The 15,649-nt window shown below is 56.5% G+C and overlaps 1 protein-coding gene across 12 annotated transcripts in view; it reads right to left on the bottom strand.

The window, feature by feature from the left end:
* Positions 1-6: 6 nt before the first annotated feature.
* The window catches only part of GDPD5 (glycerophosphodiester phosphodiesterase domain containing 5), an 87,155-nt gene continuing 71,512 nt past the window's right edge, over positions 7-15,649 (bottom strand). For 8 of the 12 annotated variants that reach the window (XM_019726456.3, XM_088791559.1, XM_019726455.3 and 5 more), the window contains 11 exons: positions 15,312-15,405; positions 14,759-14,904; positions 10,800-10,882; positions 9,505-9,655; positions 8,737-8,955; positions 8,007-8,164; positions 7,515-7,662; positions 6,086-6,168; positions 5,512-5,526; positions 3,157-3,269; positions 7-963 (listed from right to left, as the gene is read on the bottom strand). In XM_019726456.3, coding sequence (XP_019582015.1) covers positions 815-963; positions 3,157-3,269; positions 5,512-5,526; positions 6,086-6,168; positions 7,515-7,662; positions 8,007-8,164; positions 8,737-8,955; positions 9,505-9,655; positions 10,800-10,882; positions 14,759-14,904; positions 15,312-15,405 — 1,359 coding nt within the window. In that variant the 3' untranslated portion in view covers positions 7-814. Of the gene's footprint in view, positions 964-1,066; positions 1,160-3,156; positions 3,270-5,511; positions 5,527-6,085; positions 6,169-7,514; positions 7,663-8,006; positions 8,165-8,736; positions 8,956-9,504; positions 9,656-10,799; positions 10,883-14,758; positions 14,905-15,311; positions 15,406-15,649 lie in introns of all 12 variants that reach the window. The other 4 variants (XM_019726460.3, XM_019726459.3, XM_088791560.1 and 1 more) reach the window with 3 other exon arrangements.

Here is a 15,649-nt window from a genome sequence, read left to right as displayed (position 1 = left end):
CAGAGATGACGTGTCAAGATGGCAGCTTTAATCACTGTGGCCTAGGCCCCTCACACTCCCTCCACTGTAGGCCACCAAGGCCACACGCCCACCCATGACCATACCCAGGACACTTTTCCCCAGTGGCCACTGATGTGAGAACTGAGGTTGTGTCAGTGCATCTCCTGGGCCACTCTGCCCCAGGGGTCTGCTGGACACTTGGCCGTGTTCTTCTGGCCATCTCCAGCTGCTCCTGGGGGCCATGGCTCAGGCCTTCTCCTGGGGCAGGGCCAGCAGCAGTGGGGGCTGGGAGGCTGGTCAGGAGGAGTGTCTCAGCAGGCTTTCCTCCTGAGCTGAATCTCCTTGTGCTTTGAGACTGACGGAAGAGCAGAGCTGCTGGGGGCAGAGGCCTAGCCCAGGCCCTTGAGGCAGGAGAAACTCGGAGAAATCAGCTGCCTCCTCACAGCACGGACAGGACAGTCATGCGTGGGCATCCACATCCTTCATTGCCACAGGGGCATGGCCTGGCCCAGCGACCCATCAAAGCTTGCAGACCAGGGTGTGAGGGAGGGTCTCAGAGGAGGACTGGGCCCCCTACTTTCCAGAAGAAGGAGCCCCAGGCCCGCAGGGGCACCTGAGAGGCTGGAGTCCTGGCCCGACTGGGCTCAGGGGCGAGGAGCGCCCCCTCCAGGAGAGTCCATGGTAGACAAGGGCTGGAGCCCACGAGGCGGCTGTGGAGCCAGCTCCCAGAGCACCCCGAGTCCAGACGCTTCTGCCAGCTCTCCGGGTTCCTTGATCTCCATCTTAGGCACAGCCTGGGAAGAAAGGTCTTCAGCTAATGGCCACTCTGGTCTATGAGCGTCTTGGCACGGCTGCCAGTCCCTCGGGGGCCCACAGGGGTGGTGGCGCTGTTGGCATACGTGTCGTAACTGTTGTCTGAACACACAGAGAGCTCATCGGACACCTCTATGCCGTCGCTGATCTCTGTTGGGCCAGAGGGAGGGAGAGTGTGAGCGGGGGCAGGAGAGGGGTGGACCGGGATGGCTGGCATCATTCGTGGGAAGGGGAACCGCAATGACCCACGTACTTGGAAGCTGATGAAATCACTGCGTTCAGGTTTGGTATTGAACTTGGTATCCAAGGCCGTCCTGGGTGTCTAGTCTCCCCTGCACGCCACCTTCTAGCCACAGAAACCCATCTGCACCCTCCTGAGCATGGCACCCAGGTGTTTCCTTTCCTCAGGGCCTTTGCATACTGGTCCCTCTCTTGGGAGTGACCCCCGATCAACCCCTCCTGGTCTTAAAATCTGGCTTCCTTCCTCTCATCTCTGTTCCTGCAGCCTCCTGAAAGCACCCCTGGCTCCCCCCAGGCTGGGATGACCCTGCCTGTTTCCCCTGCCCCATCATATCCTATACTGTCACCGTGTGTGGCCCCCAGCATCTGGAGCACTTCAAGGACAGGGGCGAGGTCTGGGCATGTGTGTTCCCAGTACCTGGCATAGCACTGGACATACAACAGAAGCTCAGGAAAGGTCTGCTGAGGAGGGCTGACCGCACCCAGAGGAGATGCAGGTGGCTTGATGGGGTGCAGGGGCCCTGGAGAGGAGCTCTCAGCCTGGGGGGAAGATCGTGGCTGACTCCCCGGAGCCTCCACTCAGAAGGCGCTCAGCGAGTGGCCTTGGGGACTGTAAGGGGGCGGGTCTGGGTGGGCAGAACCGCCCTGACCTGGGGGTGGCCTCCTGCCTTCCATTCCTTCCACCTGCCCCTCCCGACTGCTCTGGGCCACGCACAGTGCAGGGGCTTGGGGACTCACCCCTCCTTCATGAGTTCCCTAGTGTGGCCAGAGGGCTATGGGGCTCGGGGAGGCGCTCCAACAAAGCCTCGGTGCACAGGGAAGGCTCTCTGGAGAAGGTGGGTTTTCGAGCAAAGGTAGGAGGAATGTAAGTGCCCCACAGGCAAGAATCTGTACCCCAAGCACCTAAAACAGTACCTGGCATTCATCTCTTGGAGGAATAAGCGAAGGAAGGAGTGACAGTAGATGGTTACACTATCCTTGATCCTTGGAGCCAGCCCCACCAAAACCAGTCACCGCATGGGGCTCTCTTTCGTGCAGAGTTTACCAAGCACCTCTGGGCCCAGTGTGGGCTAAACCTCACAGGTACCCGGTGATGCGGTGCTAGCCCATTACAGACGAGGAGTCCGACGCCGAGGGAGGTGAGACAGTGTACTCTGGTTCCCACAGCTAGTTAGGGATACAGCTGGGATTGGAATGCAAGGGCATCGGCTCCTAAATACTCTAAATCTCTCCTGTTTCCATGTCCACATCTATCACCTGAATTTCTGAGATACATTCTGGGAAAACGCCGTGTGAACGTCTGGGAAAGGACTGACCACATCCGTTCCTCACGGCCCTGCTGACAACCTTGATTGTGGACTTCCCAATGAACTACTGTTTAAGCCACCCACTTTGGGGTACTTTGTTATAGCCCTACCACAAACGTGGCCAAAGACAAATCTGCCACGACCCTCCCCTGCTGTCAGAATGAAGCCCGAGCCCCCCGTCCCCCCACAAGCTGTAGGGAGTGATATTTAGTTCTTGGTGCCCTTGCAAGCAGTGTTCCCTCACTACCTCCGAACACGTGCTGTCTGCCTAGAATGCCCTTCCCTCCCTCTGCACCCGTCACCCACGCCTCTCCTAGCCATCATTTCCATTTCAGCTATGTCACCTCCTTGCAAAGTGGGTTCCAAAACCTTCCTCATTGTCCCAGGGAGCTCTGACTCTCTCTCCTTCTTTGTACCCCCATTCTGGTTCAGCACCATCTGTTCAAGGTCTAGGGACACCCAATTTTCCATGTATTTGCTTATATAGCTGCCTCCTCCATCAGACTAGGGCTGGCAACAACAGGGGTGAAATCTGTATGTGGGGTCCCTGTATGAACAAGGCAAAGGGGGATGGGCCTTCAAAGCAGACTCCTCCCCTCACGCCACCCCTGCCCACCACCCTGGGGGCTGACAGTGAGCTGCAGGATCTGCAGTGGATGACTGTCCGTGGAGGGTGTGCCTCCGTGTGTGTGGATGTCTGTATATCCGTGTCGTGTCCCTGCATGTGTGTGCACGTGTGGGGTGAGTGCAGGGCGCGGAGCCCAGTGCCAGCCTCGGCCTGTGTGTGGCTGCGTACCCGAGAAGATGAGCTTCTCCTTCATGATGCTGACGTCCCGGCTGGCCCGGCGCACGGCTGCGCTCAGCATGATCTGCTCAGGGTTGTAGCTTCGTATGCCACCCAGGCGCCACCTGCAGAGACGGCCCTGTGAGCACTGGGTCCTTCCCTACCCTTCCCTGGGGCAGGGACCTGCCCACTTCCAGCCTCTCTGGATCTGGCCTGAGAGACCAGCAGGACTCTTGTCTGACTATGCAGATGGGAAAACTGAGGCCCAGCGATGGGCAGAGCTGGGCCTTGAATCAGATCAGAGTCTGCTGACTCTCAGCCAGGGTTCTCCTGCTTCCCTCTAACGTCCAGAACCCGAGGTCAGCTCCCCTTTGCCCAGGAAGACGTTTTGGGGTTGGTTAGTTCTGTCTCAGGTGCCCCCAATTATGTACCTGATCCTCTTTGGCAGGGATAAATTTGGGGTGGGGGATGGCTTAGCAGGAATGACTGATGACCTGCCCTGGGTACACCCCAATCTTGGGGAGTCCCAGGTCCTGTCTCCTACGGCTCCACCATCATGACCAGGCTGAGCAGAGCCAGAGGAAAATCCCAGAGAGGACATGAAGGAAAGCAGGGAGGTGAGGGGAGATGGCAAGGGGCCTGGCTCAGAGCTGGTCTTCACAGGTTGAGAGGCAAGGGTGTTACAGAGACTTGGGGTGAGGTCTGCTGCTACTTTGTTCTAACAACCCTAGAAGAGTGGGGTGCATGATCCCTAACGGGAGGCACAAGCTGGGGTGTTGATCCCTCTGATGGCCAAGGCAGGGGCCAGGCGCAAGTGTGGGTGTGGGGGTGTAAACTGAAGTGGACGGAGAGGTGGGGCTGCACAGGGCATGCAGAGGCCAGGCAGAGCCGGCACGATTTTTCCTGTTGTTCCTCTGAACTAGCCCCAAATCCCTGGCTCCTGAATTAGAGACTTTTTCTGTGACCTGGACAGAAGGATTCACTGGACCCCCCCCCCCACCCAACCCCCACCAAGAGAAGCGGGGGGTCAGCTTGGAAACAAGAACCCAACACCCCAGGGCACTGAGCCCTGCTGGGGTGGATGGAGGGAGCCCAGACTCCACAAGAAATCACTTGTTTCCAGATGGGGTCAGCGCAGCAGAAATGGACAGATGGACAGGCAGATGGGTGGGTGAACGCTGCAGACAGACGAGGGGAAAGCAGGAGGCAGAGGGGAAGGCGGCCTGCTCTCTGGCTGGGCTGGTGCCCTCCGTGTCCTTGTGGGCAGTGAGCCAGTCTCTTATTTACCACTGTGTCTCCGACAGCCAACCTCAATACCTGCTTGTGGGGGGCGGGGGGCCCTAAATACCTGTTGAGTGAATGAGTGGAAGAATGAGGCCCACAGGAAGTGCTCTTTCCCCCAGGCTCCCCCTCCATCAGGCCTCTCACCTCCAGGAAGACAGTGATCCTGCCTTGACTATGTTGAGCGGGCCCAGCACTTCCGTGCCAGCACCTGGGCCATCATGGCCACCTCCCCAGCATACGGGGCTGTGTGCCACGGCCTGACTCCTTGCTCAGGCCCAGCACAGCACCTGCCAGCCCGTGTGGATGTGTGCCTACTGAGAATGGGGGAGGGTTGCGTAAATCCCCTTCACTGAGCTCGTCCCACAGCTGGGGAGCACAGAATTTCTCCTGGAAGCAGGTCAGTGAAGCCCCCTGACCACCCAGGAGGTCCCAAGGCATTTGACCTCTGAGACCTAGGTCTCATTTTGGAAGTTAACATTAACCCCAGGAGGGAAGCAGCAGGCGAGGGTCTCTGCAGCCAGGCACATCTAGGACACTGTGAGACCCTCCCCAGGGAAAGTGGGGGAGGTTGTGTGTATGGGGGGGGAGTCAGAGACAAAGTGAAAAATAGATGAGAGAGACACAGAAAGATAAACAGAGAGTGAGCTATGGGAGAGGCAAACCCAGAGGTGGGGAAGGCGACAGACAAGAAAGGCGAAATGGACTTGGTAGTGTGCGTGCTGGGCAGTGGTGATGGCCCTGCAAGTGACGGGGACGTGGGGTGCCCAGGCAGAGCCCCTTCCCAGAGGAAGACCCTTTGGAACAGAGAGAGGCCAGGTCAACAACCTGCAAGGAAACACTGGTTCCCCATCTGCAGAAACAGCAGGAGGAACGGAGAGCAGAGGGGTACACAAGGCGAGATGGGAAAAGAAGGGAGGCTGAGGGAGGATGGCTCGGGAGGGACGGAGGTGTCTGGGAGGGTGATGGTGAGGGAGCCTGACCCAGGCACAGCGCTCAGTGCAGGTTTTCAGAGGAACTGGAGAAAGCGGTGGCGAGGAAGAGGGAGGAAAAGGAACAGCAGGAGGGAGACCACACCAGAATTACCTGATCAAGTGATAGCTGTGAGATGCCAGAGTGCAGCAGAGGGGGAGGTTGGGGAGAGAGAGGAGGGACATGCGCCGGGTCAGAGCGGTATGGGACAGAGAGAGAACATCAGTCAAGAATAAAACCCCTTCCCATTGGTTCATGGCTGGTTGGGACCCCAGGCTGGCCCTCAGCCCTCCCCTGGGCCACCTCCCCCTCCCCACTGCAAGCACCATCCCAGCTGTTGTCCTGAGGGGTCGGGAGTCTCCAGCATGGCATGACCAAGTGCTGAGTGCTGGTGGGAACCCAGGCCTTGGGTACCAGGTGAGGAGACAAACCAGAGAGGAGCCACCAAAATGCATCAGAGTCCACACAGCAACTCACAGCAGAGGCTGGCTCTGGGCTCCCAGCTGGGTGCTCATTCCAGAAGCCACCCAGCTCTGGGGCACTGGGAGTCCTCCTTCTCCCCCGCACAGGTTATCTGGTCAGGCCTTCTCCTGGCCCAGGGCTCAGGAGGAGGGTCACCTGTCTGGGGTGGGAGCTGGGCCTGTCTGGGGGCAGGGAAGGCCATGGAATGTGGTCAGAGCCTACTCACTTCTGGAGCACGAAGATGCCGACGATGAACGTGAAGGAGATCAGGTCGGCGGTGACCCACATGAGACAGTACTCGTCCGGGGGCTGTAGACAGATGGCCCGAGGCCAGCCTCTAGTTATGGCCGGTCCACACCAGGCTCCAGACTGAGGGCCCACGGGCAGGAGGACCTGTCACCATTGGGGTGGGGCAGGGGAAGACCTGGAGGAGTGGGCGCTGTGGGCCTTGGTGTGTGTGTGTGCATGAGTGCACACGTACAGGAGCAAAGAGATCTGCGTGGTGTGCAGGGTGGAGCGTCTGTGTGCTTAAGGAGGCTCAAAGCAAGAGGTGAATAATGGAAGACAAAGGGCAGCCGGTTGGTGCAGTTGGTTAGAGCGCGGTGCTCTTAACAACAAGGTTGCCGGTTCGATTCCCACATGGGCCCCTGTGAGCTGCGCCCTCCACAACTAGATTGAAACAACTACTTGACTTGGAACTGATGGGTCCTGGAAAAGCACACTTAAAAAAAAAAAAAAGTTTAAAAATAAAACAAAATAATTAAAGACAAATAGATGAGTCGAGGGTGCAAGGTGACTGCAGGTGTGAGTGTGTGTGTCTCTGTGTGGGTGTAAGAGCACATGTATCACTGCAGGGTGGGGAGAGTGGGCGCTTCCCTTCTAGGGCGAGTGGAGAGGGTGCCAGGAGCGCAATCTGGACCTCAGGCAACTGGAGGAGAGGTGGGGCAGGGGCACTTCCTGCTGTTGGTCAACTTCTGTGACCCCAAAATTCAAGTGTGCTCATTGCTACTGCTGCCACAGTGTTATTGAATCTCATTCTGTGTTGAGCCTTTGGAGGTTTTTAAGGACAATGGGCAGGCAGATGGACTGGCCCCTCCATAACCTGGATCTGATTTACTGACCCTGCCTTAGCGGTAACGAGACCCTCCATCTGCCTGCACCGCCTCAGAGGGCGGCAGTGGGAGCACAGGGAAGCCGAGGGCTCCCCAACGCCCCCAGTGGCCGAGCTGGGACTGGCAGTCAGCTCCATCAAGCAACTGAAAACTGGTTCCATTCGCTGTAATCTCAGGACATTTTTAAATGTTCTCCATTCTTGTCTTATTACCCTTTTTCTAATGCCTTCCCTTCCTTTAAAACAAAATATAATAAACAACACCCCAAACCAAAAGACCCAAGTAGTTGGGCAAGACTACTCTAGGGGTCTTAGGTGATATTTTCTCCCTGTGGGCCGGGCCCAGGTTCCTCCCACCTCCCAGCACCCCAGGGCAGACCCCGGAGGCCATGAAAATCCTCCTCGTGCCTCAAGCCTGTACCCCTCCCAGCACTCCCCCCACCCTGAGACCTCACCAGAGCCCAAAGTGTGGAGCCTGCCCCCCCCCCCAGGCCTGGGTGCTCCCCCCAGGTGCATACTGGCCCCCAAGAATCCTCCAACTCACCATGATCCAGAGGGGGTTAGGCACCTGGGACAGGGCATGGGAGTTGTCAGAGGTGACGGATGGGACGCCCGCGCACCACATCAGGGAGAAGAGCCACGGTGCGTTGACCGTGTAGAGGTTCACACTCAGGTTCCAGGATGCGTAGTCCCTGTGAAGCAGGCGGCAGGCTGGGTGCTATGCAGCCCTGGGCCTCTGGCCCAGTGGGGAAGCTGGTAAAGCAGGGCCCCTTCACAACCTAATGCCAGCCTCACAACTGTCCCCAGAGGAAGGATTCTCCACTCACTCCCAGAAGGGCAAGCTCAGAAACAAACCCAGGTCTGCCCGACGCTCTGGACCTCTGCTCTGACCCAGGAGCTCCTGTGTGTCTACCCCTCTGCCCGTGTGTGTGTGTGTGTGTGTGTGTGTGTGTGTGTGTGTGTGTGTGTATGAGACAGGAATGAAGGAACTCAGTCCTGCCTCCTCTGGGTGAGCGGGGGCAGGTGGGATGGGCACCTGAGCTCCTGGCGGGACACCTGAGTGTAGCGCAGGTTCAGCCACTGGATGTGGCCTTTCTGCAGGCTGGTCACTGCCTCCTTGGAGCCTGACGTCTGCTGGAAGCCAGGAGCCACCTTCCGCACAAAGGGCCTCTGCCTGCTAGGGAGCCACATGACCTGCAGGCAGAGATGGGGCAGCCTCAGGTTTCCCATCTGTAAAATGGGGTTAGTGTGTGTACCCCTCCTCAGAGCACCTGGAAGGTTTAAGAGACGGGACCTGGCACACGGTGAGAGCTTACATGTAACAGTCATCCCCCAGGGGACGTGGTCCCAGCCACGCCTGTGAATTGCTTTGGCAACAAGCCAGGGAGCTTCCCCTCTAGACCCTTGTTATGATGAGACTGATGACCTAAATGTCAGTTACTGTGCACGTGGCCACCAGCATCTAGTGTGCGTCACAAGTTGGCATGGGATTCCTCTAATCTACAAATATTACACAACAAGAATGTGGGCAATGCTTCGCGGAAATAACTGTTTGGGAGAACCTGGACCTGCTCCTGCCCTTTGTACGTTTTAAAGGACTTTCTTGTTCCCCTCCTGTCCCCACGATGACCCCACCAGAGAGGGGAGGGGCATGCTACCCCCATTTTCCAAATGTGGACTCTGAATTCTGGAGAGGGGACCCAGTGAGTCTCCGCTGATGTCCTGCTCCAGCCAGGTCTGGGCTCCCAGGCAGGGCCGGGCCTCACCTGGTGCTGGGGGAAGCCTGAGCGCAGCAAGGCCTCCAGAGTGATGTTCAGGAAGCTGCCATGGAAGGGGTGCTCCCGCGGAGGGTCACGCAGGCTGAGCAGCAGCGTGGCATTGCCCTTGGCCAACTCCAGGAGCTCCACGAGGCTGCAGATGGACTGGTTCTGGACCTCCCTGTGGTCGGAGGGTGACAGGGAGCTGGCCGTCCAGAAGGGGTCCGTCTGGCGGAGACAAGGACACACATGGCTGCCTCACCAACCCTGTGGGGGCCTCCATGTGCCTTCCTGGCCACTAAGCATGGAGACCCCCGAGCTGCCAGTGTGTGTGCATGTCAGGCTGACTGATGGCTGCGGCCCTGTGGGGCTTTAGGACACCCCAACCCTAACCTCTCTACCCCACACCCTGCTTCCCAAAAGAATGATTTGCTTGGAACATAGCCCAGCTCCCAGCACATTTCTCCTTTAGTATTAATAGCATTTCAGAACAGAGAACCAACCTCCCTTTAGAGTTTTACAGAGCTCACAATTTTAACTGTGGACTATTGTCACCATCCACTTTCTCTGGTGGGGGACACAGAGCCAGCACAAGCAGTGACAACCATGCTATGAGGGCTACAGTGGCAGGAGTCCCAGGAGGCTGCCAGCCAGCCTGGCTGTGAGGGAAGCTCGGGCAGTGGGGGTCACCTGAGCTGATGGCCGCCCTGGCCCTCTACTCCATGGGGTCCCCGCCCGTGCTTTCCATGCCTAGGACTGGGACAGGTGCAGCCAGACCTTCAGGAACCACTGGCCAGCATTGAGCCTCTGCAGGACAGTCCAGTTGAGCATGGAGGCGGGCCTGCGGGCGAGCTCTGGGAACTCGTCCTCCACGTTGGTGGTACGCCGCAGAGTGGCATCGTGCATGAGGAAGGGCACGCCGTCCAGGCTGTAGGAAGGTGGGGCCACTGAGTCACTGCCCATCCAGGTCCCCCACCTGCCCACAATAATCACCCCCACACACACACACACGCACACTCCTCCCGCCCACTTACACCAACGCACCCCGGAGCCCAGGCAGGCCCCGCCCCTCTCGGCCTCAGGTTCCCTGTCTGCACAGGGAGGGCACTGGACGGATGGGTGACTCCATCAAGCTTTCTATGAGGGGCAGATGGGGTGGGGACTGCTGAGGACGGAGGGCTGGGCCTGATCTCTTAGCAACCTTGGAAGGTAAGTGCCACCTCATTTGATAACGGGGAAAAGGAGGCTGGAAAAGGGAAGTACCCAGCTCAAGGCCCACAAGCCCGTAAGCAGTGGAACCTGGCTTAGAACCCAGCCCATGTGACGCCATAATGAGAACAGTGCAAATGCAGGCCCCTTTGACACTGTATTCCACCATCGTCCTGGTCTACTCCACTGCAGCTGCCAATAGCCTGTATGGTACCCTAGTGTGAAACAGTAAAAGGCACCTGTGCCCCACCTCCTCAGGGTATGTTACCACCATCTACTAGAAAGTTTTGATAAATCTATAATTCGATGATCTACACTGGGAAAGCGTCCTCACCTATGTGGTGCCCTTGTTCAGTACCCAACCTGTGCAACTATACATGGCAGCCCTGCCCCTCTCCCCTTTTCAGAGATAATCTGTTAGATTGGTGTGGATTCTTCCTGCCCTTGCTACTATCACACATATATCTACTTGTAGAAAATGTATAAATCATTTTCATGTGGTCTTTTAAAATATAATTGACATCACAGTGAATGTATTGCCCTTCAATGTGCTTATTTCACTTATCAGAGTGTTTGAGCTCCATCTTTCTGAGCCCCGCAGATCTAGTCTTGTTTTCATATGGAGAAGTCCCAACCTGCTAACCCTGCTTGAACCAAGAGCATCTGTTCTTTCCTGTATTTTATGTCCTGGAGTTTGGTACAGATTCATTTTCACAAACAGGGTGCCTGTTCTGCAGTGGATAATCGAAGCCTCTGCCCTCCCATCTCCGAGGCTCTGGGACCTGAGGTTTCTCCCGCAGAAACCCGGATGTGGATGCAGTGGGGTTGGGAAGCAGTGCCGTCCTCCCAGCCCAAACACCTACCTGATGGTGACATCAGCTTGTAACCCATACAGCTTCTGCTCTAGGGCTTTTCGGAAGGACATCAGTGTGTGCTCTGGGGCCAGCTGGGGGGAAAGGAGGTGGTGATGGAGGAGCTGAGATTTAGCTGACGTACACCCACTTTCCCAGCCAATGGAAAATCTTCCATGTTGGGCCTGGTTCTAATTCCAACTCCTCCAAGCAGTAGCTTTGTGACCTGGGCACCCACACAGCTTCTCTGAAGCTCAGTTTCCTCGTATGTGAAATCATGCCTGCCTCACAGCATTTGTTAGGGGGACAGGGCGGCAGGGGTGGTTAGAGTTAATGTACACAAAGGTGGGGTGGGAGGGCTTTTTTTTCACAGTCCTCTGCCTTATGGCAGTCTTGGGCTGGGGCTGAACACCAGGTTTTCCCCTTGTTCTACCCTGAGTTCAGCTGGAGATCCCGGAGGGAGAGGACACGGTAGATAGGATGGCAAGATGTCAAAGGGGTAACCATTTTCTTCATCTATTCAGTCATGACAAGACCACCTCTGAGACTGTTGCCTGGATTAAAAGCCCTTAGCATGCTGTCTGCTATACAATAAGTGCTTAATAAATGACAGTTGCTCGCCCTACAGCATATATGTCAGAAGATTCTGGTTCTAGCCCTGACTCTGCCATTAACCAGATTTGTGACCTTGGGTGCATCTTTCTCCTACAGACCTCAGTTTCTGCATTTTCCCCTTGGGAGCATGTATTCAGTGTTCACTGAGGGTTCTTCAGTTGGGAGAGCTGCAGTTCTGTCTCCCTGGTTCTGTCTGGTGTGAGGACCCTGTCATACCCTTTGCTGCCGCTGGGGGTCAGCACCATACCAAGGATTGGGCTAGGACCAGGAAACCAGGGAGGGAGGACTCCTGACAGTGAAGGGGTGGGGTGGAAAGGGTCCCCATAGCTGATCTCATTCCCAAGACATGCTCATTCCCATCCTCTCTCCCTGTGGCCAGGCTGTTCCCCAACATGTAACACACGCCCCTCCTCTGGGAGGCAGCCTGGCATGGCAAGGGCTTTGGAGCTGAGAAGAAGCAATTCCATTTCCCAGTCACTGACCTGGGCCATGACCTCATTTTGGAACCTCAGTTTCTTTAGCTATAAAATGGGCTAATGTTATCATAGGTGAGATAACACATCAGCGGTCTGTCTAACATGAGTTCCATTTTTCCCGTTTCCCTGATTCAGAGCAGCTTTGGGGAACATGCTGCCTGTCTCCCAGTCAAGTGGGCTGTGCGAGGTCCCACCTAGAGGTAGAGCGGGACAAAGAGGCATCTAGAGAGAGGCATGGATTCAGCGGAGTTCCCACCCATCTCATCTCTGTCCTTTGGCCAGCCTCCCATGAGTGACCACCCAAGGTGCTTTCACTCTCTCCTGCCTGGGCTGGGGCTGCAAAAAGGTAGGGGCAAAGTCTCTTTCTAAAGGCTTTTGTCAACTCAGGTCTCCTTGGGTTAGGAGCTGGCCTCCTAGAGAGAGCCACGGGAAGTTGGCCCTCTCTGGCCAGCCTTGGGAGTCCAGGAGGACGCCAAGAAGCATGCAGGATTCCAGGGTGACTTCTTAACCCTATCTCAGGGCTCCCACTGCCTCGGGCCTAAGCCCATGTGTGGTTCTGCTGTCAGGAGTGTGTGAGTGTGTGTGTGTGTGTGTGTGTGTGTGTGTGTGTGTGCTCGTGGGGTGGGGGTTGTCACAGTCAGGTGGGCAGGCCACTGTGGTTAAGAGTCTAAGCTTTGGAGTCGGTACGACCTAATATTACTGCGCACGTGAATGTCCGTGCGTGCACATAGCACCCAAGGGCGCACGGACAGCACCCCCAAGACAGACGTGCACGGGGCTCCCCACAGATGTGTGGGCCCAGAATCAGAATCTCCCACACGGAGGGCGTTCCGGGGACCAATGCGCAGCTACACACCGGTACAGACAGACACACGTGCCATCACAGTGACACGTGGCGGAGTCGTGGCAGATACCTTTGCCAGCCCCTCAGAAAATACAGGAATGCAATCAGCCAGATGCACAATGTGTGAGATTCTACAGGACAAGTGATTGTTTCTTCAACAAATAAACAGCACGCAGAACACAAGGAAGGGGGCTGTTACTTAGAAGACATGATTTGTAACAAGTCAATTCTAGAAGGATATTTTGGAGACGATAAAGGAAAACTGAACACGGATTCAATGTTAGGTAATACTAAGGAGTTATTCATTTGGTTGGGTGTAATAAAAACGTGGTTGTGCTTATGTCCTAAGAAAGTCCTCACGTGTTAGAGATACATCCTGAAGTACGTACGGGTGAAATGATCCGATGGCTGAGATTTGCTTTAAAGTATGACAGCAGAAAAAAAAAAGTAGGGCGATAAATGAAACAAGAATGGCAAGAGGCTGATAGATGTTGAAGGTGGTATTGGGCCTTACTAATGCTATTCTTCACTAGACTCTCTTTCCATTTCTGTGATTGTTTGAAATTTTTGTACCAAGAAAAGAATCCATGCTGGGCCACCTCACTCCTTCCCTTGCCCCTCGTTCCCCACCTCAGCACACCCGCAGGTGCCCTCCTCCAGCCTCCAGAGCAGGGGGGTGGGGATCTGGGTCATGGACGGATGGAACAGGAGCTCTCATCTTGGGCCCCGCTGCCTGGGATGGCTGTGCTTCTAATTACCCTCACTATAGACAGGGGCGTGAGGCTCAGGGGACAGGTGACCCCCAAGACATACAGGCAGCATATAGCAAACCTGGACCCCAAATCCACATCCCACCAATGTCAAAGCCATGGCCTTTCCAGCTGGTTGCCTCCAGGAGGTGCCGGGACCAGCAGCAGTGTGCTGGGAGGGCACCAGGCTCCAGCTCAGGGGCACAGGTCTCTGAGTTTTATCTAGAAAAGGGGCACAATAATGCCCACCACATACAGTGGGGGAGAACTTAGGGTGATTCGCAGTCCTGTCAGACTCAACACCTCCTTTTAAAAGTTACTTTGTGTGGCCACCTAGACTACTCTAAAATTGAACGACACGCGTGGAACTCCCAATCATTGTGACAACAAAGAAAAGCTCTCCCAAAGTCCACACGCGCCCCCTGAGGGAGAGGAGTTGTACGGCCTCTCACTCAGAACCGACAGGTTCAAGGACAGGAAGACCAGGACCTGAGAAGGGGGCAGGTCTGTCCAAGGTACCAGGAGGGTCTCCCAGGCCCGTAGCTGCACGCTTCACATGTGCTAAGTCCTGCTCCACAGGGCCCTCTTGTGAAGGGCCCACGGGCAGACACTCGGGCACTCTCCTTATCCCAGGGTACAAGATGAGGAAAGCAGCACAGAGAAGATAGAATGGGTCCGGGCTCCCACAGCTGCCAAGGGGCCAAAGGAGCCTGGCTCTGGAGAATGCCCTCTCCAGGGCCGGGTCTACTGTGGGGTCACAGGGGTGTCGGTGGACAAGCACGTCTCTTACTTTCACTCCTTCTTCTCTCCATTTCAACCCAGTTCAACTGTCTTCCCTTTAGCAGTGGGCTCTGAGCTACGCCCTGCCTCCCCTGCCCCCCATAGCCAGGCGGGTTCTCCTCCTGCCTGGCCATCGCCTGTGGGCCCTGCTCTTCCCCCTACATCCAGCAGCTCTCTTTTTCCTGGGCCTTCCTAACCCACAACCTGGCAGTGTCTGGAAAACCCTCCTGTCTTTCCAGCGCCCTCTTGATAAAAGTTACATCGTTTTTAGCAAGATGCCTTCTGGGGTCTTCAGGGTTAGAACCCATCTAAGTTCTCCAGCGTTTTCATCAAACCTTCCCACAAACTTCCCAAAAGGGCTAAAAATTGTTGCTATTCTTATATTACATGTATTATATGCATTTCCCTACAAGGTCTTCCAAGGAGATAGGTCTTTGCTTACCTCCCCCTAGAATGGCAGCTCTGTTCCTCCCACCCCAATCTGTTAGGGCCCTCCGTGGCACTCACCATGGGGGCCCCGCGATGGCCAATGAGGGCAGGCTTGGGGCCCAGGTCCTTTTTCTCCATGATGCAGGGGGAGGAGATGGTGAGAGGGGCCAGGTAGAGGGCAAACACCACGGCAAAGAAGGTGCACAGGATGGCCACCTGGGAGGCTGCAGACACAGGCTGTGAGCACTGTCTGCCCAGCGTTGGGCTCCCACCAAGCCCCACCATGAGCCCTGGGCGGGGGGTGGGGCAGGACCCCTCTTCCCTCCACATGTCCTGACCCAGATGCTCTGAGGGGAGCGCCATGGGAAGCCCCCATCCTTGCTGGGAAGGCGACCCTGGCCTCTAACTCACATAAACACACCAGGATGCAGAAGAGGAAGCAGGAAAGGCTGACGGAGGCTGCAGCCCCCCCATGGAACCCAAGGGCCACGCTGAACGAAACTCCCCACATTGAGAGCGAGGGCCCCACCTCATCTGCAGGACGCCCAGGTAAAGTCTAGGTGCAGGCAGGACAAGCTGGCCTGGGACTTGAAGGGCATGGAGAGGGCAGGTCCTGCCCAGTTGTACTTACAGGACCGCTCTGCCCGGGCGAACTGTCCCGCCACGATCCAGGAGAGGGCAGTGATGGCAGCCAGGGCCCCTATGTGCAGGAACGGTGCTGCGCCCTTGTGTGGGAAGGGACAAGAGGGACCGCTGACGCCCAGCCATGCCAGACCCTTTGGTCACCAACATCCCGATGGCCCATCTCTATCCATGGAGCAGGCAACTCTGTCTAGGAGGAAACTGGGAGTCTGGGGACTCTGGACGATAGCACCCTCCCTTGCTCCCTCTGGGCTTTGGTCTGAAGAGATGGGAGTGATAAAAAGGCAGTGCCTTGTTCTGAGGGTTTGGGGGGAGCAGCTGCGACAG

The sequence above is a fragment of the Rhinolophus sinicus genome, chromosome 14, assembly GCF_057876585.1.
Source record: "Rhinolophus sinicus isolate RSI-liver-muscle chromosome 14, RSI-T2T, whole genome shotgun sequence".
Taxonomy (NCBI): domain Eukaryota; kingdom Metazoa; phylum Chordata; class Mammalia; order Chiroptera; family Rhinolophidae; genus Rhinolophus; species Rhinolophus sinicus.
The sequence above is the reverse complement of the archived record's forward strand: the minus strand, read 5'-3'. Positions and strand labels throughout refer to the sequence as shown.